The 27,497-nt window shown below is 34.0% G+C and overlaps 2 protein-coding genes across 3 annotated transcripts in view; one reads left to right on the top strand and one right to left on the bottom strand.

The window, feature by feature from the left end:
- CEP85L (centrosomal protein 85 like) overlaps nucleotides 1–27,497 on the bottom strand; it is a 209,570-nt gene that overhangs the window by 88,782 nt on the left and 93,291 nt on the right. The window lies entirely within an intron of this gene.
- Nucleotides 4,398–27,378, top strand: PLN (phospholamban). Its single transcript, XM_003827586.7, has 2 exons — nucleotides 4,398–14,479; nucleotides 24,822–27,378. The coding sequence occupies exon 2, from the start codon at nucleotides 24,919–24,921 to the stop codon at nucleotides 25,075–25,077; it is 159 nt and encodes a 52-aa protein (XP_003827634.1). The 5' UTR covers nucleotides 4,398–14,479; nucleotides 24,822–24,918; the 3' UTR covers nucleotides 25,078–27,378.

Below are 27,497 nucleotides of genomic sequence, written 5' to 3' on the forward strand. Positions count from 1 at the left end.
CTAAAAATTCAAAAATTAGCCAGGCGTGGTGGCTCATGCCTATAATCCCAGCTACTCGGGAGGCTGAGACAGGAGAATGGCTTGAACCCAGGAAGCGGAGGTTACAGTGAGCTGAGATCTGAGATCACGCGATTGCACTCCCGCCTGGAGAACAGAGTGAGACTCCGTCTCAAAACAAAACAAAAAAATCAATGCAATTTACCACATTAATAGACCAATTAAAAACCTACTAGAACCAATAAGTGACTTTAACAAGATTATACAATTCAGGGTCAATTTTTTTTAAAAAACCAATTATATTTCTATATATTAACAACAAAAGGGCAATTAAAAATGTAATATCATTTACATCAAAAACATTAAAAGCTTAGAAATAAAAATGTAATAAATTATGTGTAAGATCTGTACACTGAAAACTATAAAATATCACTAAAAAAACTGGCCAGGTGCGGTGGCTCACACCTGTAATCCCAGCACTTTGGGAGGCCGAAGTGGGTGGATCATCTGAGGTAAGGAGTTCGAGACCAGCCTGTCAAACGTGGCGAAACCCTGTCTCTACTAAAAATACAGAAATTAGCTGGGCGTGGTGGCACATGCCTGTAATCCCAGCTACTCAGGAGGCTGAGGCAGGAGAATCGCTTGAACCCAGGTGGCAGAGGTTGTATTATTGACATAAGGATAGACAGACCAATGAAACAGAATAAAGATCCACAAATCTAATGATGCATAGAGTAAACTGATTTTTTAACAAAGGGGAAAGGTAATTAAATGGGAAATTGAATTTGGTATTTATAAATACCAAATAAAGGCCAGGTGCAGTCAGTCATGCCTGTAATCCCAGCATTTTGAGAGGCCTAGGCAAGTGGATCCCTTGAGGCCAGGAGTTTGAGACCAGCCTAGCCAACACGGTGAAACCCCACCTCTACTAAAAATATAAAAATTAGCCAGGTGTGGTGGTGCACACCTGTAATCCCAGCTACTTGGGAGGCTGAGGCACAAGAATGGCTTGAACCTGGGAGGCAGAAGTTGCAGTGAACAACTGCAGTTACAGTTGAGCCACTGCACTCCAGCCTGGGCGACAGTACAGACTGTTTTCTCTAAATAAATAAACAATAAAAATAAATACTCAAATAAAACTAAAAACACGTCCACATAGAACCATAGGCAAATGTTTACTCATAATCATCCGAAACTAAAAACAACCCATGGGTCTGTAAGATAAACGGATAAAAACAGTACTACATCCACAAAACACAGTACTATTCAGCACAGACAGGCACATACACAAATTTATAACATGCAACAACATGGATGAATCTCAACAACAGCAGGAAAAGTGAAAGAAACCACACTCAAAGGCTATCAACTATCTGATTCTATACATAGGGCTTCTGCAAAAGGCAAAACAATAAGAATCAGATCAGTGGTTGCCAAGCGGGGTAGAGGACTAACTACAAAGGGGCAAAAGGTAGCTTTCTGGAGTGATGGAAATGTCGCACACTTCTCTTGTAGTAAAATGATCCTCATATAATCGCAGTTTCACTTTCTCTGGTTTCAGTTACCCACAGTCAACCGTTGCCTGAAAATATTAATAACGGAAAATTCTAGAAATAAAGAAAATTCACAAATTATAAATTGTACTCCATTCTAAGTAGTGTGATGAAATCCCACACCATTTTGTTTCCTCTCACATAGGAGGTGAATCATCCATTTCTCCAGCTCATCCACACTGTATATGCTATCCACCCACTGGCGTGTAGTGCCATCTTGGTTAAAGGACCAACTCTCAGTATCGCAGTATTTGTGTTCCAGTAATCCTTATTTTACTTAATAATGGCCCCAAAGTGCAAGAGTAGTGATGCTCTCATATTGTTATAATTATTCTATTTTATTATTAGCTATTGTTAATTTCTTACTATGCCTAAATTATAAATTAAATCTTATAGATTTAATTTATTAAAGGACTACTGTATACATTCTTCAAAACTCAAATTATAGCATTTTATGTAAATTTAATCTTTAAAAATCTTAAAAGTTGCATGTAAATTATACTTCAATTATCATATTAAAATTTGATTTTTCTAAAATTGTAGGTAAATGTTTACATATCTCCCACTCAACAACAGTAGAAGCAAAAAGAACTTATCATAATAAAATTGAAACAACCCAAATGTGTTAACAAAGGAATAGATAATTAATGGTGGTAGAAGTATACACTAGAATACTATATAGCAATAAAACAGAACTACTATTATACAAAACAACATAGATAAAATTCAGAGACATTATGCTAAACAAAAGAATGCTAGCACAGACCATACATAATCAATAATGGTAAGTCAGAACAGTAGAGATGGGTAGGATATAAGGTGTCACCATACAGACTGAGAAGAGTCACAAGCTAAACCTACTGGGCATTAGAAATTTTGTATCTTGACCTGAGTGGTGATTATAAGGGGAGATGTATGTGGGTGTGTATTGGAATGGAGCTATTATTAAAGATTAATATTCCTATGTACTTTACTGTATGTTAGACATCAACAAAAAATATAATACAGGAAATACTTATACTTTATTTCACTTTCTACCTTAGAAGAAGTATTGAAGGGAAATAAAGGCCTCATCTGCTAGAAGAGAATCCTTAAGTCCCAAAGATGCACTATAGATGACAGAATGCACTGTCGTGGCTGTAAGTTCCTATCTCATCATCACTTTGGTGCAACTCCACATCTGCAACTAGCCATGAGATAAGAGAAAAGGCCAGATGACATATATACCCTACACCAAGAATGCATGGATGAAGAATGAAGTTGATAACAACCTACAAGCTGGTTCTTAGGTGCTGTCAGAACTCTAGGAGAACAAAGAAGCCTTCTATTAAGGCAGAAGACAATCCTGCTTCCTAATATAGAAAAGAGGAAAGGATTTTATATTCAAATAACTTCTCCCCTATATCCCTTTAGTAACACATTTTTTCCCAAGTAGTCAGAAAACAAGAATTTTTATTCAGTAAAGTCATAACTGGCTTTGAGAAGCATACCATTGCATGGCAGTTATATATTACTAGTAAAATATACATCTTGACGATATCCCAGAAAACCGAGGTACTTGTTTTGATAGAAAAACATGTATCAAAATTCACATATTGATAAATCATAAAATTACTGTTGCTATGCTATTCTACTTAGAATTTCAAAGTAATCTATCATGTTTCTACATCACTGTAACCAATATAAGTAATCAAGAACATGTTAATTTAAGCATATAATTTATAACTTATTAATAACAAAACTTTGACATGAACATGCAATGTAAAAGGTAGTTATAAACCTTGTAACTATGTGAGTTAATTTGAAGAAACAAAGTATGCCATCAAAGTAACATTTCAAAATGTGTAAAGGTGAAACAGAGACATTTTTACAGGTAAACACTTTTTATATATATTTAGTAGCTGCCAAACTCAGGGAGCACTGGGAAGGCCTCATTTAGATGTTTTACCTAAAAATGCATATGACACACTGTTCTCTACCCTAATGTAGGCATGTAGACCCTAACCATATAGATTTATAGACCCAGAAAATATACATAGGTACCTCTTATTGGAAATGGCAGATTCCACTCTCAAAACTGAGTAAGGATAGCAGGCATCTACAACAATCCCAAACACATGCTACTTAGATGAGATCCGGATACTATGAAAAGTTGCCAAAATATGTCACTTAATGGCCAAACATGCTCCTAATAAAAGTTTACTGTAGTGCAGCTGAAAATAGTTCAAAATTCTTTGGCCTGGACAAATACTGTTAAATTTAGATAATCCAGTGCTACCACACTTGACTGGAATACAACCTCTGCAATTCTTCAAGTTTGTTATCTCTCCTTCATTTGCCTTTGTCTCTGAGCTTATTCATCACTCACAACATGTCACGTAACACAGCAAATCTTCCTCTGTTTCCTGGAATAGTCTATCTGAAGAGATACTCTACAAGTGTTTTCTGGTAAGAGTCATACCTTAACTAAAAAGTAAATAAATTCACAAAGCTCAGTAATGAAGATGAAAATAATACAAATAACATAAAATTTAAAGAATCTTTATTCACCAAGAGAAGGAAAATATGAATTATGTTATTACTAAAAGAACTGTGCACTTAATATAAAATCTACGTCTTAACTAAGCCCATGTAATTATTTATGGAGTGCATTATTACGTATTTCTCTAACAACAACAAAAAAACCATTCTATCAGTCACCCCTTCCTATTATACTGAAGTCTGCATCTTGACCCTCAAAGTTTATATTATAGAAGAAACTGTTTTTAATAATCTAATTATTTCTTCAATGTGTTTTTGTTACCAACCCTGTAAGCTTTTTGACATCCTAATATGATTTACTGAAATAACAATTCAAGTAAATTGAGTTACTTGAAAGGTAAAAGACCCTGAAAAAATGATAAAAAGAAACTGATAAGATATAAATATATATATAAAAAAACATCTTAAGAATGCATATGCATGAAGATAAAGGGAACTCAAAGTATTTCTGATTTCCAACATGCTAAACAACTAAATTACTATTATCTCTTTTCTTTTGGAGGGAGAAAAATTTTTCCTCTTAAAAATCAATCCAGTTTATATATCATCGGTTAGTATTATCATGTCTTTAAAAAATTCCAACAAAGAAATGAGCCATGCATGCAACATGATCTCATTACAATCATAGTACAAAAGTGAAGAGAAGAAATGGTTTATCCAAGACAGACAGTAACTTACTTTCTTTAAGCAAATCAATTAGAAGATTAGGTAAAACAAATGAAGCTTAAGTATTCAAATTAAGGTTAATCATGGACTTTACTTATAAAACAAATAGAATGTAATGTTTTCCAAGCATTTTGTTGCTATAATTTACTTTTTAAATTTTTAGATGAAATATAAACAGAATTTAATGAATCAATCCCTTGTAATTAACAAACCAGACAACAAAAATGGAAAAAAAATTAATGATATAATTGACAATTTATGAAACAGGTATCTATGAAACTGAAATAAAAGAAGTTTATCAAAATGAAGTACTTAATACAATATGGCTCTATTTTGGATCTTGCCCAAGGTTATGAATAGCAAATGTACTACACTATATAATCAGCTTCTACTAAAACAAAGCTATAGCACAGGTGCTAACATTTTAATTTATTTTAAAAATCAGACTAACAACATATATTTAATCAAGTCTTTATCATATTTTACTCTCAAGGGATAAAAATATTTGATAGTCATGCACTGCATAATAATGTTCCTGTAAATGCTGCACCCTTAAGATTATACCACATTCTTACTATATCTTTTCTATAGATATATTTAGGTACACAGTAACACTGTGTTACAAATTGTTTACAGTATTTAGTACAATAACATTCTGTACAGGTTTGCAGCTTAGGAGCAAATACCATATAGCCTAGGCGTGTAGTTGTTAGTCAGCTATACCATCTAGGTTTGTGTAAGTACACTCTATGATGTTTACACAATAAAGAAATTGCCTCATTTCTCAGAATGTATTCCTGTCATTAAGTGACAAATATGTTAAGGGACCAAAGCACTGCCTACATTATCTTGAAATGTAGCAATGAATTTTTCTAAAAGGATATAAAAGAAACTATTTTTTACTTTTTTTTTTGTTAAATTTTATTTTAAGTTCCGGGATACATGTGCAGGACATGCAGGTTTGTTACATAGGTAAACCTGTGCCATGGTGGTTTGCTGCACCTATCAACCCATCACCTAGGTATTAAGCCCCGCATGCATTAGGTATTTATCATGATGTTCTCCCTCCCCCCCAAAAAAGAAACTACTAAAGGGAGCTATCTTGAGGGGAGAGGGAGCATGCTTTTACTTTCTATCAATTGGGATTTATCTGACTTTTCCTACCATTTACATATTATTTTTTTTCTTTTCTATCTGTGCAGTTATGGGTCACTAATGTTTTCTTCTTTTATATGTTAAAAATATCATTTTTAAAATGGTCTCAGGAGTCAACAATAATCTCATGGTGAAACTGTTGAGTGGAGTTCAGACAGCTCCCTGTATATGTATAGGTCATAAAACAGGAACAAGTTGATTGCTGATGCCGATGTCTTTTTTTTTTTTTTTTTAATCTCCAGAGTCCAGTTCATCACTGGCCTATAGTACACAATTAACAAAAAGAGGATGAGTAGCTAGAACACCCTAGGGATATTTATCAGCCTTTAAAAAAATCCAAAAGTATTTCCCACAGCAAAAACAGGTACTGTAATTAGCATACTGTAATAGTAATTATGGCAGTGGTTCCTTTCCTGTATCATGATAAGTTGGGTCTTATTCATTTGTGCCCTGATACTCAGCACAGCACCTGACAATGTTTATTAACTACTGACTGATATGAAAATTTGGAGATTTCTACAGAAGGTTACCATTTTGTTAGCAATGATATGTGTTAACAGTAAGAAATATCTACACTTAAAAGATTATAGCTCAAAGATCAGTATGCAAACCTATGTTTGATTAAAAATCATGCTTTCTGGCCGGGCACAGTGGCTCACACCTGTAATCCCAGCACTTTGGGAGGCCAAGGCGGGCACATCACGAGGTCAAGAGATGTAGACCATCCTGGCCAACATGGTGAAACTCCGACTCTATACTAAAAATACAAAAATTAGCTGGGCGTGGTGGTGCACACCTGTAGTCCCAGCTACTAGGGAGGCTGAGGCAGGAGAATCGCTTGAACCTGGGAGGCGAAGCTTGCAGTGAACCAAGATCACGCCACTGCACTCCAGCCTGGCAACAGAGCGAGACTCCATCTTAAATAAATAAATAATGCTTTCTGACCCTTGAGGTCTAGCCTCATTTCAGTCAGACCTAGGGAAACTTCACCTAATCTGCACAACTAATTTTAGTTTGCTATTAATATAGAGATAAATTTGAAAGACAGTCTTCAATGGCCATACTTCGTTCTATTTTGGAAGTGTGAAGTTTCAGGAGCATGTTTTCATTGTCTAACATTCATTATACGGACTCATACTTATCCAAATATTGAATTTTGGGTTATTTTATTTTTTCAAGTTAGCTAAGGGAAAAAAAATCAATGTATTAATACTGGAGTCAACAATCAACTTTTCAGATATCCATAGTACCCTCAATTAAGCAATAAGCCCATTGAGAAAAGAATACATTAACGGGGCAGCCTTACAAATGACTTTGCCAAAGGCATCCTCTTGATCCTAATGTTGGTCCTGGAGCCCACTCATCACCTTTGACCAACTGAAGGGCAAATTAAATCAGCAGATGATGAGATGTTCATGCCCTTTTGCTATGCTATGCAAGCTTTTAATTTGGAGATGAGTTAAGGATGAAGTATGGCTTTCCTGAAATATAGCAAAACCATGTATAACTCTCAGTAGCGTAATTAAGTTGCTAGTAAAAAGTTACAATGCTTACATATCAGGAAGTTGGGTTTATTTCCACTGGAACATTTTTACATCTTTTGCTTTATAAAGTAAATATGAATTCCACATATCAAAATCTATTTTCATAACCTTCTCAAGAATGTATCTATGCTGAAAAATCAAGGTTCAGTTCTAATTTTACTCTACAAACTTAAAGAGGGCTAACTGTGTAAATGAAGCATAGAAGCCATTATGTTTTAGAGGTTCTCCACCTGAAGCAATCAAGAACCTATCTTAAATGTTGATATTATCAAAGTCTTTAAATAAAAGCTCAGATCTACATTAAGGTAGGATTACCTCCCTCATCCTTAGAGCAGGAGCACTGATCAAAAAGCCACTTGATCTTAACTAAAAGTGCAATTTCTTTAGTTGCTTAGTTGGTACAGTCACGTCACTCAGGATGTTTACTAATTCAGAGTTTAATTCTCACCCCAAAAATGTATAATTTTAGCTCATTTTCTCAAAGAAGTTTCTCTAATTATAAGGAAATGTTACTGACCAAATCTTGAAAATTATTACATTTCAAAAACAAATCAAATTCATTTACAAGCCTGATCACCCTTACATGAACTAATGTTCAGGAATAACAAGTTTACAGAACCAAGAGAAGAAAGAGAATTTAACAGATTTATTTACATAGATGGTAATCACAGTGTTGTTTTTTAAGGTTTATAATGGCAAAAATTATATCCCCTGATATTCAATAAGATAATTCACAAATTATGGTGTATTTATATGCCAAATTCACATTTACATAGTAAAAATAAGACATTAAAATTTGTAACATATATTTTTAATAAACAGCATACAAAAATGCCCAAACATATTTAAAATTATTCTTCAATGAACAGGTAATGTTTTAGGGTTTTTTAGAGTTTTTAAAAGCTTAACATGCCTGAAGACAATGACTTTTTTTTAAAGTGCATTCCTTACCTAATAGAGTGTCTGACAACCAGTAAACCAGTAGTTTAAAGAAATGAATTAAGAACTGGCTTTTTGTGAAATTTACATGTTTAACAAAATTAGCTAAAATTAATAGCTACTTTCAAAATAACCACATTTTTCAAGCTAGTTTAGTATAATCAGAACATTTGGGCTTCAAAGAGACTTTAGAAATTAATTCGATCTGCCTTCCATTTATTTACGAGAAAACTACAGTACAGAAAGATTCATTTTCTGAAAATCATAGAGTAAGGTAGAGAGAGGACAAAAAAATGAGAATGACAGTTCCAATTCAACTCCTCACTAATATTCCTTGACCAACCTTCAACCACTCCAAAAATCTCTTATATTATGGTTACACAAAACTATGGAAAGCCATTGTTTTGGACTGAGCCTTAATAGCCCATGCCAAACCACAATGGAGTCACTCTGGTTTGTTTTGGGCTGAGTCTTAACAGACCAGACCAAACAAGAATGAAGCCACTCCTGCTAGGAGCCACATAACCAAACTGAACTTCAACATCACCAAGTTTTCCAAAAAAAAAAAAAAAACAAAACAAAACAAACAAACAAACAAACAAAAACAACAGGATATTCACAGCAACCAATCAGAAAGGGCCCAGTTTACCTGAATTAGCATGATAAAGAAGTCTGTTTTAACCTTATAAGGAAAGTAACTTATAATAACCAATTCACTTTTTGTTCCTTCTTTCTTTAGCCTCTTTCTGCCTAGAAAGCCCACCTCCTCCACTTAGCTCATCTGATGGCCTATTTTTATAGAGACACTGCCCAATTCATGAATCATTAATCAAAGCCAATTAATTAAACTCAATTTGTTGAAATTTTGTTTTTTGATGTTACACACACGTCAAAGTGTGAACAAGTTAAAGAATTAAGTGCAAGAAAAATCTCAACTTTTCAGAGGCAATCATTAGGGACAATGAAAATTAGTTTATCTAAGTTTCTGAGGGCCTTTATTCTCTCTTCTTTCAACTTATCCTTTTTAAGAGTTCACTTGTAATAGAAAAATAATATTCTAAATATCCATTAAGTATAAAAATATCTTATTGAGCCTTCTAAGGGATAAACAGTGTGTAGAGCTTAGAAAAAATAAATCAGTCTCTATTCATGAAGTTTATGGCAAGGAAAATAAATAGACCTATATAATATAAAAAGTCCCCCACCAACTTCAGATTTATCTGACTTTTCTGAATTATAAGAGATATTCACTTATTACTTATATAATTAGAAATTAAGAACAAGCAAAACAGGGCTTCTCCCCACCTACTTCTGAATAATGAAGGAGTTCTATAAGAACAAGACAGTAAGGAAAATAATTCGGATAGAAGAAATAACATATAATGGCAGAGTTGTCAAATCGTTATGGTAGGCATACATGGCAATGGACAGATCAGGAACGATGTTTTATGTAATTCTGTAAAGAGTGGGTTTTTCATCTCGAAAGAGAAATCAATAAAAAGTTCTCAGCATGTGAATGACAATCAAATGTGCACTTGGATATCAGAGTAAAAACTGAGTAGGAAAGGGTCACAACGAAGGGTAGAAAAACTAGTTAATAAACGTCTATGAAAGTTAAGAGGAGAGTTGGTCAGGCTATGAGAACAAAGACTTATATTTCACAATCTGCATTTGGTTTCTAAGTGAATGGGGAGTCTGGCAGAAGACAGAAAAGGTATGAGCCTCCAATTTCAATTTTGTATCAAAATCAGTGATAGTGCCACCACAAAGTTTGCGAATGCGAGGAGCTCAAAGGGCTGAGATATCAACCACAAAGATAAGAAATTTAATATGTCTGGAGAAATACTACAATCATTAAATTGAAATAGAACCTTCTTAACAATGTAACAGCATCACGATCGGGACCCTATAGAATTTTGAAGCAAGTATTTGGAGACCTAAGGGTTGGTTTTTGTTGTTAAATTTGTTTTGTGATGTATGTGTTTCCCTTTGTTATTTTTGGCTTTGGTTCTGTCCGTTTCCTTTGTACAAAACATGCACTTCTCTTAGAAGTCATACTGCTTATTATTACACGTGCTCATTTGACTCTCAATTGGGAATTTCTTTTTCTCCTGGTGTTATCTTGCACTAGTGGTTACCTTCTAAATGTTAAATTTTCATTTCCATATTATTTGTATACTGATAAACCACAATTTCCTTGAAGCCACGTAGCATGCTATAGCATTTCTATCACTTAGAATGTTTAATAACTTTCCAAAAATTATGTAGACCTATATGAGTCCTTTTCTTAATCCATCTGGCCTCTCTTAATGTCAATGCTCTTGTCCACCCCTCATCAAGATGAGGAAAGAGAATTTGCCCAGAATTCAGATATTTATGAAAAAATAAAATGTTTGGGTCTCCAGATTATCTGGCAAATCAAGTGAAAAGTGAACCTACCTCCCCCAAATGACCCCTAAGCTTTATAGGTTACTTTATCACTGGGTTATATCAACAGCCCCCCAACTCCAGTTGATGAGTAAATCTTATTTTCTTTTCCCTATTGCCCTAGGAAGAGAATTTCCATCCTCTCAATCTCAGACCACTAATTCTTATTCGCAGTTTTGCTTAGATGTTTTTTGAACCAGTCCTTCCCTACGTAGCTTTAAAATTTAAGGCAGTAATTATCAAACCCTCAAGTACCCTCAAGAGACAGGTAAAATCTTCTTCCTGGGTGTCTAGGAGATCTAATCTAAAAAAAGCTCCTTATCTTTGATGTATTGTGAACATTACAAAAATTGATTCAAAGCTTGCATTTTACTGTATCTCTGTCTAAATATTAAAATGCTTTAATTTAGTCATCATTTATATTAACTTCTGGTCAAAAATTTCCAAAAACCGATTCTATTTTGAAGCTTCTTCGCCCTCCGGATACACCACTACAGACTGGAGTTTAAATGCTCAATGTAAAAGATTACTACATACATCACAGTGCCCTTCACAAAAAGTTAGTAATATAGCTGGGTGCGGTGGCTCACGCCTGTAATCCCAGCACTTTGGGAGGCCGAGGTGGGCAGATCACGAGGTCAGGAGTTTGAGACCAGCCTGGGCAATATGGTGAAACACCATCTCTACTAAAAATACAAAAGTTAGCTGGGCGTGGTGGCACACGCCTGTAGTCTCAGCTACTTGGGAGGCTGAGGCAGGAGAATCGCTTGAACCCGAGAGGCAGAGGTTGCAGTGAGCTGAGATCGCACCATTCACTCGGGGCTGAGTAACAGAGTGAGACTCCGCACCCCCCTCCAAAAAAAAATTAGTAATACTTTTGAGGAACACATTTAAAATGCTACAAAACTATATAAAAACAAAAGTAAAGACATGAACTCATGATTCAGTTGAAACTGAATACTAAATTTCATTTAGAGCTTAGTAAAAATAAATTTGTAATTATTTTCCCATCCAAGTTCAAAGACACTTTACCCTTAAGAATCCACCTTCTAAAGGAAAAAAGAAAATAAGTGCTAACACTAAATGAACACTGTTGCAGGATCTCTGATAATCACTATGTACACTTCATGTCATTAAACCATCACAAATACTATTCCACAGATTAGGCTGCTTAGGAAAGTTATTTGTATAAAGCCATGTGACCAAAAATACATTCAAACTATAGTGTAACTCCAAATGAAGACTATGACAAAGCACCTCAAAAAAATTTTCTAGCCTCTAGCTGAGGAATCATTGAGGAACACTCTACTGATAACACTATAACTCATTAATACTCCTATTAAACAACTTTCTGTTTGGGCAATTAAAAACAATGTTCAGTTAAAACTAAAATCTAATACTTCCTAGAGTTCCACGTGAGATCATCACCATCATCGTCATCTTCACTAGCTAACCCAAAGGAACAAGGTAAACACAAAAACTCCCCACTCTTGTACCAATCTAAAAAGTAAATTTTTGAATCCATTTTCCAACTGTGTCACACACAGTTGTTAGTATCCTTCTAAGGTGTGTATATGCCTATGTATACTTTTTAAGTAAACTTATAAACATATGGTAACTAGGGCATATTTTATTCCGTCTACGGCAGCTTCTTGGTTTATCCAACTAAGTATTACTAATTCTATTTTCTTAGAATGAGAAGTTCTCAGAACAATGATCTATCACCTAAATTTCAAATGAATGTGTAACTGGTAGACAAACTTAAAGCAGACTTTCTAAAACTATTAACAGTGCTCAAGAATGCATCTATTTACATCTTAAAAATTTCTCAGTTACTATATGCTATTCTAATGAAAGCTATATTCAAATTATAATTTTTCCCCACAGCATGCCAATAGATTAGGAATTATAAACAGACAGATCTGGATTTGAATCCTGTCTATTCTTTAGCAGCTGGTTATCTCTGACAAATTACTGTAAACCTCGTTAGGCTTCTCGGTTTTGTATTATCAATCATCATTGGTAACTGATAGTACTGAGAGATCCTCATTATGTAAGGATTGAAAGAAAAATGGTTGTAGCACCGAGAAAAGTATCAAACATTATTCTGCAATTTCCTTAACTTGGGTTTTACTTTTAAGTTGTAAATTTTCCCTTGGCAATGTTCACAGAATATCTTTGCTAAAATATTATTTTTCAGTTAGTTTTAAGCTGACTCTTTAAATATCAAATGATTTGCTCTAGAGATGGATTTTCTTTCTTTGGAAGAAGCCAAGATCATTTCCATTTAAGGGCACGTAAGCAGCTGCTGCTACACATTTTAGTTACCCATAAGAAAGTGAAGTGGGCTAAGTTCACTCTGTCATAAGCATTTAAAAAATTAAAAATTACAAGTACCTCCTCTAAAATTAAAGAAGAGATTTAAGAATTAATATTTTCGAGTGTGGTGACTTAAGTAAATCTAACATCTAAGACAACAAATTAGATAAACAGAGAAGAGGAGAATGATGCCCGGCTTTACAAAAAAATTATTTCCCCAGTTCTACTATAAGATAAACTGTTCTAGGAAGTTCAAAATATCATCTCACTTACTAGCATCTCATTTTTATAGTAATTTTCAGGAAAGCAACTGCTAGATTAAATGAGGCACATCCTTTCAAAAACATTACAAAACTTAAATTTCAACACATCAAACCTATAAAGCCTCATTAACTGAGATGTAACTGATTTGGAATCTGTAATTATTTCTTTTTTGCTATAAAGTTGCCCTTAATACTGCATCAGTTTATTAAAAATTTGGTAAGATTGTGTAATAATTTAATGCAATTGTTTTTAAAAAATCTTAAATACTTAAAGTAGCATATTGCTATTTTGGGGGTGTTGTATGTATCAGTTTAAATATAAGTATTACTATTCACAAATATATTGTTAAACTGCTAATTGAAGAAAACACAAATGAATTAAATACATTTATTAGTTCTTTAACTGTAAGATAAAAATAATTTTTTAAAACGAAAAGCAATTAGCCTGATTTTCTCATACTCCTTCTCCCATACACACAAGAACAAGAACAAAATAAGAAAACAGGTATAAAATTTTATTGTGTAAAAATATTTCACTTTCACTAAAAGCTAACATTATGAAGACACGTATTAAAGCAACAGCAGCAAGAATTCAATGAAAGTTGTTTTGCTTATACCTGTGTTTATTTTTCTCATAATTAAAATTCCTGCAGTAACTATTTTAGCTCTTCAACATCTTCACCATTAATATTCAATTATCTCTAAGCCTGAAGATGCATGAATCTTTAACAAAAGCTTTCCACCACCTCAAGTTTACTTATTTTTTTCATTTATCTACCATATACTGTTTTAAATTAAAAACAAAAGATGAAGCACAAAGTGTTAATGACTTTTCCACACCTAAAGTAAGAAGTTCTAAAGTTTGGTTGTGATAAGACTGAGACTGTGGCTAACCAATCGAAACTTCAGAATTCCTATGTGACATCATAAGACCTCCCTAGAACACTTTTTCTCCTCCACCTACTGCAACTGTTCCCATAAACTGGGTGACAGAGTCAGAAAACTCCCCAGCTAAACACCCGTTAAGACTTCATACAACACAATACTCTATATTGTGATGATCACAGCAGCCAAGGTAAGAAACAGATTTCGCTGACTTTGGTAATTCTTACTTTCTATAATTCTTAATTCCTATAATTTCTATAATCTGAACTTTTAAAATGAGTTAATTTTATGAATATCAGTTCAAACTTAGGCAATAAAATGACATGACAAAGTGCTTAAATTTATAAATGCTTATCCATTTAGTGACAGGAAAAATGAGACAACTTTGAAATGAAAAAGGTCATATTCATCTTTGATCCTGGTTACTGGTTTGTCATTTAAATTTAACTTTCACTTTTATTTTGCTTTTCAAATGTGAATTTCTGCCAATTAAAAAATCTTCCAATTATGTTACCATATTTGGTAGTAGTGGTTAATTTCTCCACGCAAAAACAATGACTTAATTTTGTTATTTATTGCTCTGCTGAGAAACAGTGCAGAACTGAGCTATTTACATCTGAACTAATATGAATAGTCATTCGACTACAACATGCACATTATCAGCATGCCTATTCCAATATTATCATAATTTCATACAGTGAATAATGAAATGGAGTTTAAGAATATATAATACAAGCTACTTTTAAAGTGCCCTTGAGGATGTTTCCCCTCTAAAGTCCAGTCAACTTTTAACAAACATTTCTAAAAAATTCCATGCTATTAATAAATTGAGTTACTGATATTAAATTCAATATTGTATCATAAAGAAGTTTAGAAATTTTAAAACAATGTTCACAAACACAAAAAATCTGATGTTAGAGAATAATTTGATACTTTAAAAAGTTATTTTGACACACGAATATTCTTAACTATCTTATTTTCACACAAATTTGATTAAATGGATTTCTGCCTATTAATGCCTATAGTTTTGTCAAGTTATTATCCTCCAGTGGTACTCCATTTCCTCTCTCGGATTTAGAAAGAAAGGAGAAAATAAAATAAATGCCAGGAATGGAGATGCCACAATCAATGTTATGACTTCTGTTTGAATTCTACCCTATTCTTTATGTTACAGTCCTCAATTTAGTAAATGAAACGTTTCCTCATTCTTAGATCTCTGTCAGGGCATACAGAAAATTACATATATTTTATTTATTTTGATTTTCATATTTCATATATATGTTAAAATAAAATTTATCTCTAAAATTCTCAATTCCTATGACAAATGTTAATTCTATTGCTCACTACAAATAAGAACTTTGTAACTCCGTAAGCAGCTTTCCTTAAGACATAAAAAAACATAATTTTTGTCTACCACTGAGGTATCCTAATTGTGTCTCCATATCTCTATACTCATATTTTTCCTTTGATATTACATAAAAGTCATTCAGTGTAGGTGTCTTATGTTATTTGTGCATTTTTATTCAAATATCTATCAAATTACATTCTCACACTTCAAATTGGGTGTTCACGAGTTATTTTATTGTATCAGAATTTTGCTATATCACATATTACTCTAAAAAGTACACATACTTCTGGATAGAGCAGAAATTATATTAAACTTACCCTTAGCTCACTAGTATGTCTCAGTTAACAGAAATTACAGTTACAGAGACTGCTAAAATTTCAAATATAATGTGGTAGTACCATACATTGTGTCCCAACTCGTTCATCTATACCTTAAGGTGCAAGTTAAGTATTGTCTTTGTTTATGAAGACATGTGGTTTCAAAGTAAGTGCTAAAAAAAGTGTTAGATGAAATCAAATGGAAAAAATATGAAAGATGTTTAAATTAAGAAGCATTAAGTTTTAAAAACACATGAAAGAGCCAGAGTACTTGCTTTACTAAAAGGCGTGACAGCACTATCATTTCCTAAAACTCAAATATCAAATCAATTTTATTTGTATTTTAGTAGGCATAAAGGAAAATAATCACATTTGGGTATATAATCATATCTTTAATTAGTGAGATTATGAAACAATAAGAAAATATTGCATAAATACAATAGTTTCAGAAAATTTTAATGTATTTTAATGTTTTAATGTACTCATTACACATGTACACTAAATTATGTAATAAATTTTTAATTAAAAAACTTAAAGTCTAGTTACCTCTCCAAATTAGACAATATGTTACCAATCCCAGAAATGAGGAGGGCCAATGAACACTTCTTTTTTATTCTTAAAGAGCAATTTCCTAATATACTCGTGTACACAAATATTTCATTTGGTCCTCTTAATTATATATTTGATACTGCATCCCTATTCTACAATTTAGGAAAGATGCAAAAAGGTGAACTGCTCAAGATCACAGAACTAAGAAAACAGGGAAACCTTGGCAGAAGTTTAGGTTTTGTCACTAAGCCACATGCACATCCTCTATATACTGATCAGCATGGCTTAAAGTAAATCATGACACTGACAAACAAAATTTGAAAGCCCCCAAATACTGTAAATGATATTCTAAAAGGCAAAAGGCAAATTCAGAGAATACAAACTTCTATTTTAATTAAAAGCCATTCCACTCCATTTAAATTCAATTTATGCATAGCATTACATTCTTAATAGTCTAAATTATATTCTACTGATCATTTTCAAAACCAGAAATATACGAAAATTACAGATGTCCTTAGTTATTAAGCAATACCTCCTGGAAGGCAAAATTCAAACTAACTGCACAGACTTTAAAAAAAATAACACACCCCAATCAATCAAAGTTTCCTTTTATTTGTTTCATTGCTAAAATACTCATGGCTTCAATTCATCTCATACCTAAAATCCAAGTTAACATCTCCTCAAAACTTTCACAAAAATCACATTTCGATACTTTATTCTAGGTTCCCTAGAATCAGGTAGTCTCTTTGTACAATTTCAAAGTTCTTACCCAGAGTAATTCTGAAGCATGTGTTACCAAATAAACACATGAAAATGAAGCCTGATGTACAGCATACTCATAGTCAACTGGGGACCTCTAGTGCCTTTGAAAAGGTACTCCATCTTTAGTTTTCAACCCCCATCCCCCGCCCAAAAAAAAAAGGTTGACTAACTCACTCACATTAATAGGGGGTATATTTATTAAGTGGCATTCATTTTTCCTTAAGACTTTCTCAATACTACCTCCCCATATTCTCTTCCCCCAGAAAAGATTCTGAAGTTCCAACTCCTACAGGGTTAAGAAGAATATTTTACTTGTAAATACACTTGTAAAGCATTGTTTCAATATTTAAAAAACAATAATGAAGGCAAACCTACAGACAATATAGCAACAGCAATAAGCTAAATTGTCAATTTTAGAGAGAAAAATATCTCTGTGCTGTTGTTTAATGAATTCTCCTCAAGACAGAGCTTTAACATGAGGAGCACTTCATTATGGGTCAATTTAGGAATGAGAATATATTGATTTTTATGCATATACAATTATTTTCATAACCAGACAGAAGCAGCTTGAAGATTCTTTCAAACAGCCAGTCTGGGCCAACAAAGCTCTGGAATGTTGCTACCACAAAGTAACTTCAAATAGAATGTCCAAGTTTAGTATTAGGCAATCTCAGAAGGAAAATGACTCCACTGGAGTGAACTTTTGTAAGCCAACAGATTCATCGTAAATCTAATGATGAACTGTCCTAATTTATTACCACAAGTCCAAAAAAGGGTACATACACATTCACTTATGGCTTATCAGTGGAAATGTCAGAAAGTAGTAGAAAAATAAAATAAAATTCCAAATAATCCAAATATAGACAAGTCCTGTTTATTCAATCTATAGAAAATTCTAATCTTCTAAACCAATTAGATGGAAAAAACATTCTAGAGTATATCAGACTGTAGCCTTAGATATTACTTGAATTCAATTTAATAAAGTATTTCTTCAGTACTCCCAAGTTTACTAAAAGAATAAACAAAATTAAAAGGAGAAAAGCAAAATTCTAAATTCTACAAACATAAAGAATCCCAGGAATTTATTATTTCAGCAAAAGGAATACCACCAAAAATACTGAAGTTTGAGAAGTTCTGCAAGAAGTGAACATGCTTAAAGTATAGATGGAGATTAATGCTCAGCATATACAACATCATTAAAGTATCAATTGTCTAGCAAGTCATAAAGCAGGCCACCAAAAGTTTTCAGAAGACTATTGAGGTTCCTTCCGCACAAGAATGCATCTGATATTACATTGCTAAAACAGGACTCACTGCAGACAAAGTAAGGACTCCTGAAGGAGTTGATATATAGTAGCTTCCACCAAACATGTTGCCTAACATGGTATATGACATTAGTCAAAAGATTAGAGTTGCCTAATGGCTTTTCTATTTCCTTCTTCCACCTCAAAAAAAAACCAGAATACCATCTTGAACTTGATTTTTTTTTAAATTTCCAGCGTTACTTTTCTTGAGGAAAGGACGACAACCAAAGGATTTATAAATCCCACAAAGAATAGTAAAGAATTCTTTATTTTTGTTCTTCTCATTCCCCTAAAAAGTAGAGTAATCATGGATCCACAGACATAAGATACTCTGTGGATACTTTCCTGCCTCTGACATGTAACTCAAGAGACAGGAGTCTGGCATTTCTACACCCAAACTCCTAACAAGCACCTTTCATGTTTTCAATACTCTTGATTCTAGGGCCTAGAAGACAATTTGATTTTAAAATTCATCTATAAATGAATACCACTCTTGTGTCAAAACAACCAATTTATATATATTGTCATTCTTTTAATAAAAGGGTGGAGAGCAGCTTCAGTTTCCATGGTTGTTTAGGCCATATACAAGTTCAGAAAATCCCAAAACTATTTATGATTAGACTAACAGAATGCTCTAAAAAGATCAGATAACATGAAAATAAAACTAAGCTATTTTTGTATGCTTTCCATCGAAACATTACTCTATTAAACAGCTTAGCTGCTAAGAAATTTTTTTTTAAAAAAAAAGGAAACTCATACAGTGGTTGTCAGTGCAGAGAAGAGAATGATAAACATCTGACAACCATGCCATAAATTATAATGTAGTAAAGGTCACAGACAACTCCAAAAATAGGATTCTGCTGTTCCCACAACAAAGGTTTTCAATTCTCAACGTATGACAGGAAGCCCCATCTTCTATGGATAAAATCTGGCCTAATTATCGTCATACAAATGTTGGTATTCAGTAGAACTAGGATTCCACACATTTCAGATGATAACTGTAAAAAATTGAGCCCAATAAATTAAATGTATATCATTAACATTTTAGCATGTAAAGCAGATTTGTTTTAAGTTTAGGCATAAAATCATAAAGTAGTTACAAATAACTTTAGGATTATGGCATATTTCTAAATCTGACAAGAAACAGGATACTATTTTTGGTCATCTCCTTTACACCCAATTTGTTTCCAGAAACAAACTCTTCTTTTTCAATAACAGTTAGCTGTTGTAGGATTATAAGATCATCTTTAAAGTATGTTAACTATGCTTTAAACAGTAAAGAGCTCATCTCTTTAGGGCATATCTCTGTATTTCACAAATACTAAAAACCCATTTATACAAAGCCTAGTTCAGGTTAATACTGTGTTAATCAGGTAACCATTAATTTAGGTGAATCCTCTAAGCCTCATTTTTCTCACCTGTGATAGAAAGAGACTTGAGGAAAATATTAGAGCTTACATGTTCAACAAATTGTTATTAGAACTAGTTAATCTGTCAATCACAGCATTATTTTAAAAATTTTTTAACTTATTATTAAAAATGAGGGCCAGGCATGGTCATTCACACTTGTAATCCCAGGAATTACCTGAGCTCAGGAGTTTGAGACCAGCCTGTGCAGCACAGTGAAACCCTGTCCCTACCAAAAATACAAAAATTAGCCAGGCATGGTGGCGCACACCTGTGGTACCAGCTACTCAGGAGGCTGAGGCAGGGAGATCGCTAGAGCCTGGGAAGTTGAGGTGCAGTGAGCCACGATTGCACAACTGCACTCCAGCCTGGGTGACAGAGCAAGACCCTGTCGGTCATTCATTCATCCATTCATAAAAACAATTAATTAATTAAAAATGAGATGGGGTCTCATTATGTTGCCCAAGCTGGTCTCGAACTCCTGGGCTCAAACGTTCGTCCCGCCTAGGCCTTCCAAAGTGTTGGAATTATAGATGTGAGCCACCATGCCCTGCCCACAGCATTATTTTTAATTAACAATTTTCTAATAGTTTTAGTCATAAAAATCCCTTATTTAACTTTAGTGATTTATTGAAGCATACCAATTATGCACTAAGTACTAGGATACTAAATGAACACACAGTTTCTTTACTTCAGAAACTATCAGTCTAGCTGGGGATACAAACATGTAAATTGAAATTGTGCTATAATCTGACAGATATCCTCATATAGATAACACTAAAGCCCTATTAAAAACCAGTAGAGGTGACAACCAATTCCACCTTAATAACTAATGAAAGGTTTCACTAGGAAGTGATATTTAAACTGAACCTTAAGAATCAACTGAAGCTTGCATGGCAGACAATCAAAAGGTGGAGAACACATTCCAGGCAGAGATAGAACAACATGTGCAAAGAACAAAATCACAAAAGGGAATGGAGTATTTATGGAAAGGTGACATGTTTCATGTGACTGAAGTACAACTTACCAGTGTCAACGTAGGGGATGACTCCTGTATATGCTTCATGATAAACTCCTGGCCAACTCCCTCCTTTCCCATGTTTTGTCTCAAAATAATTTTTTAAATTTCTGACCTTTTAAGACCACTTAAGCCCAAAAACCTCACAAAACCATATGTTCAAATAGGAATTACCAAGTCTAATTATTATTCCTTTCTTAACTGTATTCTGCTACACATCTTCATAAAAGGTGACTACTCGGCCAGGCGCAGTGGCTCACGCCTGCAATCCCAGCACTTTGGGAGGCCGAGGCAGGTGGATCACGAGGTCGGGAGATCGAGACCATCCTGGCTAACACGGTGAAACCCCGTCTCTACTAAAAACACAAAAAAATTAGTCAGGCATGGTGGCAGGCACCTGTAGTCCCAGCTACTCGGGAGGCTAAGGCAGGAGAATGGCGTGAACCCGGGAGGTGGAGCTTGCAGTGAGCTGAGATCGTGCCACTGCACTCCAGCCTGGGCAACACAGCAAGACTCTGTCTCAAAAAAAAAAAAAAAGTGACTACTCAAATATAAATAAAATCTTCCCATAATTTTCCAATCCACTAGATCTACAATAAGCAAATATCAACATAAGCAACTTAAAGGATGAATCTCAATAAAGAACAAAAGAAAATCTATTTATATTTTACCTGAAGAATTCAAACAAAAGTCATTAAATATATGTCAAGTTTAAGCTGCTATGTTCCTTATTTTTAACTTTTGTTTTAAGTTTGGGGGTATGTGTGAGGGTTTGTTACACAGGTAAACACATGTCATGGGGAGCTTGTTGTATGTATTACTTCATCATCCCGTTATTAAGCCCAGTACCCAACAGTTTTCTGCTCCTCTGCCTCCTCCCATCCTCCCCACTCAAGTAGACCCCAGCATCTGTTGTTTCCTTCTTTGTGTTCATAAGTTCTTATCATCTTGCTCCCACCTGTAAGTGAGAACCTGTGGTATTTGGTTTTCTTTTCCTATGTTAGTTTGCTAGGGATAATGGCCTCCAGCTCCATCCACGTTCCCGCAAAAGACATGATATCATTCTTTTTTATGGCTGCATAGTATTGCATGGTCTATATGTACCACATTTTCTTTATCTAGTCTGTCACTGATGAGCACTTAGGCCGGTTCTTGTCTTTGCTATTGTGAATAGTGCTGCAATGAATATTCATGGGTGTATGTCTTTACGACAGAAAGATTTATACTCCTCTGGATATATACCCAGTAATGGGATTGTTGGGTCGAATGGTAGTTCTGCTTTTATAAGCTGCTATTTTCTAAGAAGAAGTGTTATAGACAACCTAAATAACAGCCTTTAGCCACCTGTTTAGACAATGAAGAATATATGCTAGAAAAATACAGGTTGTTAATAACTCTTTAAGGAAAGAAAATTTGATAGAAGTTGAGTGTTTGGAACTCCTTGCTACAGACCAATATTATGAAGGGGGACAGAGTCTCAAGCCAAAAATGCCCAGTCTACTATATAATTCAGAATATAATAGACCCAAGTTGAACACTACAGAATCTAAACACCATAAACCATATGGTTTCTTTGTCAAAGTAAATGCCGGGTTCTAACTAGTCATGCCTGATACTTACCTTCCCCTTTGCCATTCTTTCAGCACTTCCTTCTGCTCCCTTCAGCACTTTCCTCTCTCAGGAGTGGGCTAACAGGTTGAGATGGGCTTTTATGGGATGTATAAAAGGACTTAGGAGAAAATAAAATCTGACACCTGGGGTAAGGTAGTAATATGTTGATTAACAATAATATATCAACAAATGTTAACAGTCACTATGTCTGGCAGTTAATTATTGACTTTTTTTCTCCGTTTTTCATTTTTCTTATTGCAAAATTGACACAGAAGTATACTGATTGAAAACAAAATGTCCCCAAGTGTTAATAACGATTATCTCTGGACAGTTAATACAGTTAATTTTCAGTCTATATATAATTTTTCTGTAATGACATGTAAATTCTTATTTTATTAATCATCAAAGTATAGGCCCCACAGGCAGCAATAGCTTGTGGGATCTCTGAAAGAAGGCATGATGGAAACTACTACTATTAAGTAGAAGTCTGTAAATAGGATATGTCTGTGGTAGTGAGATAATAATAATTACTATGTGTTCCAAGCTTGACAGTCTTCAGTACTTAACATCAAATCTTATTAAAATGTTACTTAAGATAACATTCTATAAAACTATAAAATCATAAAAAGGAATAACAATTTGAATCTATATTTTTGGTAAAACACTTCCCATTTAACACTATTTTATTTTAGATTAAAATTAAGACCCAGGGAACAATTTGTTGTATGCATTTCCTTTTTATGAGATTGGCTCTGGAGCTATTAATACAGTGACTGATCAAACCAATTACATCTACAGAGTAACAGATTTAAAGAAACTATATGTTAGAACTTTTACCCAAAAGAATAACCCAAAACAAGCTGTACATTTTGTTATAACATTTAAGTATGTGTGGGGCTTGCATATTCTCCCCACATCTGTGGGACTCTGGTTTCCTCCCATATCCCAAAACAGTGCACATTAGGTTCACTGGCATGTTTAAGTTGTCCTGGGTTGAGTGTGAGTGTGTACATGAGTGTATCCTGTGATGGAGTGGCCTCCTATCCAAGGTGGGTTCCTCCCTCCTTGAGCTGCTGGGATTGGCTCCAGCCACCAGCACCCCAAACCAGAATAAGAGGGTTGAAAAATGAATGAATGGATGAATACAAATTATTATCGAATAAAAATTGGTAAAGTCTAGGGTGATCATACAAATGCATGACAATAAACGCTATGGCACAAAAGCACTCAGAGATCCCACCGTATTTGAACTGTTTTTGATCTGCATGGAGCTGGATGTGCTCCTGACAATTTTCATTTCTCAAACATGATTCCATGTTTTTAATTGACCACTACAACCACTGTTACTCACTGATTCACCAAATACTGGGTAATTATCTTTGTTGGCTTTTTTTTTTTTTTTTCCTGGGACAGAGTTTTGCTCTGTCACCCAGGCTGGAGTACAGTGGCATGATCTGGGCTCAATGCAACCCCTGCCTCCTGGGCTCCAGCGATCCTCCCGAGTAACTAGGATTACAGGCACATGCCACCAGCCTAGCTAATTTTTATATTTTTAGTAGAGACAGGGTTTCACCATGTTGGCCAGGCTGGTCTCAAACTCCTGACCTCAGGGGAACTGCCCGCCTTGGCCTCCCAAAGTGCTGGGATTACAGGCATGAGCCACTGCACCTGGCCTATCTGGTTTTTATTAATCTTTCTTAAATGTATACATAGTTCATATTTCTCTCAACGTTTAATATTAGAAGTGTTTGGGGTCTTTATTGAGAAGTTTGGTGATGTTTTTGTGACCAGAAATATGCTATAGGAACTTAACTCTTGTTTACATCAATCAGCCTAGGGTAAAAATGGTTTTGTTATATGTTGTTTTGCGTAAAGTCATGGTTTCCAGGAACTTATGGATGACACTGAGGATTACTCCAATACTTGTAGTAAACTTGGGAGAAAAAGGCAAGGACTAAAGTTACTACTCCTAACACAAATGAGACGGTCATGGTGTGCCCCATCAAAAAAGGAGAGAAAGAGAGACAGACACATAGAAACACGTGCACATAGACACACACACACACACACACAGAGAGAGAGAGAGAGAGAGAGGGAGAGAGATGTTATAAATAACAATAGTGCTGAGGAAGATGAATTAGTATAAAATTGTATTTTTTGTTCTGAGGATAGGTTACATATATGATTCTAATCCATTTATTATTTTTACATTCCAGGCTACCTAAAAGAAGACAGTTATCTCATATTTGGCTGCCAGCTTTTTATCTTTCTCTTGACCACTTAAAACTTCAGACTTCCTCTCCTGCTGGTATCATGGAGAAAGTCCAACACCTCACTCGCTCAGCTATAAGAAGAGCCTCAACCATTGAAATGCCTCAACAAGCACGTCAAAAGCTACAGAATCTATTTATCAATTTCTGTCTCATCTTAATATGTCTCTTGCTGATCTGTATCATCGTGATGCTTCTCTGAAGTTCTGCTACAACCTCTAGATCTGCAGCTTGCCACATCAGCTTAAAATCTGTCATCCCATGCAGACAGGAAAACAATATTGTATAACAGACCACTTCCTGAGTAGAAGAGTTTCTTTGTGAAAAGGTCAAGATTAAGACTAAAACTTATTGTTACCATATGTATTCATCTGTTGGAGCTTGTAAACATGAAAAGGGCTTTATTTTCAAAAATTAACTTCAAAATAAGTGTATAAAATGCAACTGTTGATTTCCTCAACATGGCTCACAAATTTCTATCCCAAATCTTTTCTGAAGATGAAGAGTTTAGTTTTAAAACTGCACTGCCAACAAGTTCACTTCATATATAAAGCATTATTTTTACTCTTTTGAGGTGAATATAATTTATATTACAATGTAAAAGCTTCTTTAATACTAAGTATTTTTCAGGTCTTCACCAAGTATCAAAGTAATAACACAAATGAAGTGTCATTATTCAAAATAGTCCACTGACTCCTCACATCTGTTATCTTATTATAAAGAACTATTTGTAGTAACTATCAGAATCTACATTCTAAAACAGAAATTGTATTTTTTCTATGCCACATTAACATCTTTTAAAGTTGATGAGAATCAAGTATGGAAAAGTAAGGCCATACTCTTACATAATAAAATTCCTTTTAAGTAATTTTTTCAAAGAATCACAGAATTCTAGTACATGTAGGTAAATCATAAATCTGTTCTAAGACATATGATCAACAGATGAGAACTGGTGGTTAATATGTGACAGTGAGATTAGTCATATCACTAATATACTAACAGAACAGAATCTAATCTTCATTTAAGGCACTGTAGTGAATTATCTGAGCTAGAGTTATGGTACCTAGCTTACCATACTATATCTTTGGAATCATGAAACCTTAAGACTTCAGAATGATTTTACAGGTTGTCTTCCATTCCAACCTAACATCCAATGCAGGCAAGGAAAATAAAAGATTTCCAGTGACAGAAAAATATATTATCTCAAGTATTTTTTAAAAATATATGAATTCTCTCTCCAAATATTAACTAATTATTAGATTATATTTTGAAATGAACTTGTTGGCCCATCTATTACATCTACAGCTGACCCTTGAACATGGGGGTTAGGGGAGCTGACAATTCGTGGGTCCGCAAAATCTTAACTACCTAATAGCCTACTATTGACCATAAACCTTACTGATAACATAAACAGTAAATTAACACATATTTTGCATGTTATATGTATTATACACTATATTCCTACAATAAAGTAAGCTAGAGAAAATGTTATTTAGAAAATCATAAGAAAGAGAAAATATATTTACTATTCATTAAATGGAAGTGGGTCAACATAAAAGTCTTCATTCTCATTGTCTTCACATTGAGTAGGCAGAGGAGGAGAAAGATGGGGAGGAGGAGAAGGCGTTGGTCTTGCAGTCTTGTCTTAGGGGTGTGGGGAGTGGGGGAAAAGAATATTCATGTATAAGTGGACCCTTGCAATTCAAGCCCTTGTTGTTCAAGGGTCAACTGTAATCGGATATAGCTATTTTTCTTCCTCTATCAACCAAATGCTAAGCATCTATTTTGTAGTCCACTCTACTGAGCTAAATTATAGATCCAGCTATGCTATTTATAATTATTTTCTTGATGAATAAATTTTCAATTTCTCCTCTGACCATTTCAGAACATCTTCCAATAACTCATAAAACAACTGAAGTAAAATTTAGTGCTGGAAAATATATTCACCAAACTTTGGTAATTTAAGTTGACTAAAGTTTAAAATTAAGTCTAAAATAGTTTACACCTATACTGCATAATCCAACAATTTTAATTTCAGTTGAAGACATGTTACTAATATAACTATTATTAAAAGAGTAGAGGATGTGTAATTAACCATATCTTCTAAAACATGGTTACTAAAAGAATATGTAACATCAATATTGACCTTGGTTTCTTACACAAGTGTTGCTAACTCAATAGTGAAGGAGACACTATTAAATTTTCTGAACCCATGAGAGATACTAGAGATGGGAAGTGGAAAGTGTTTGGTTCAGGGATATCTGAAGAACAGAAGGGCAGAGATTTCTTAAGTGACGCCTCATCTACAAGCTGGAAATTCCTAAAAACAAGTAGAAAGCTTATAAACAACAGGTGATACACTCACCTCACTGGTTTTAGTAAATTACCAATACAGAAAGTATCCCTAGTCTTAAAAACAAGTGGAAAATTTGAACTGATTAGTCATATTCCTTTGATTACACTGTTTGTTACAATATTTTTCTCAGTAAACAGAAATAACTAATTTTTTTGTTCTTCATTCTTTGATAGAAATTAAAATCTTATTCTGTGAGGATTACAGAATACTATAACTCAAATTATAAAGTAGAATAAACTCTTTAAATAATTATTCTTCATCATAAA

The sequence above is a fragment of the Pan paniscus genome, chromosome 5 (genome assembly GCF_029289425.2).
Source record: "Pan paniscus chromosome 5, NHGRI_mPanPan1-v2.0_pri, whole genome shotgun sequence".
Lineage (NCBI taxonomy): Eukaryota > Metazoa > Chordata > Mammalia > Primates > Hominidae > Pan > Pan paniscus.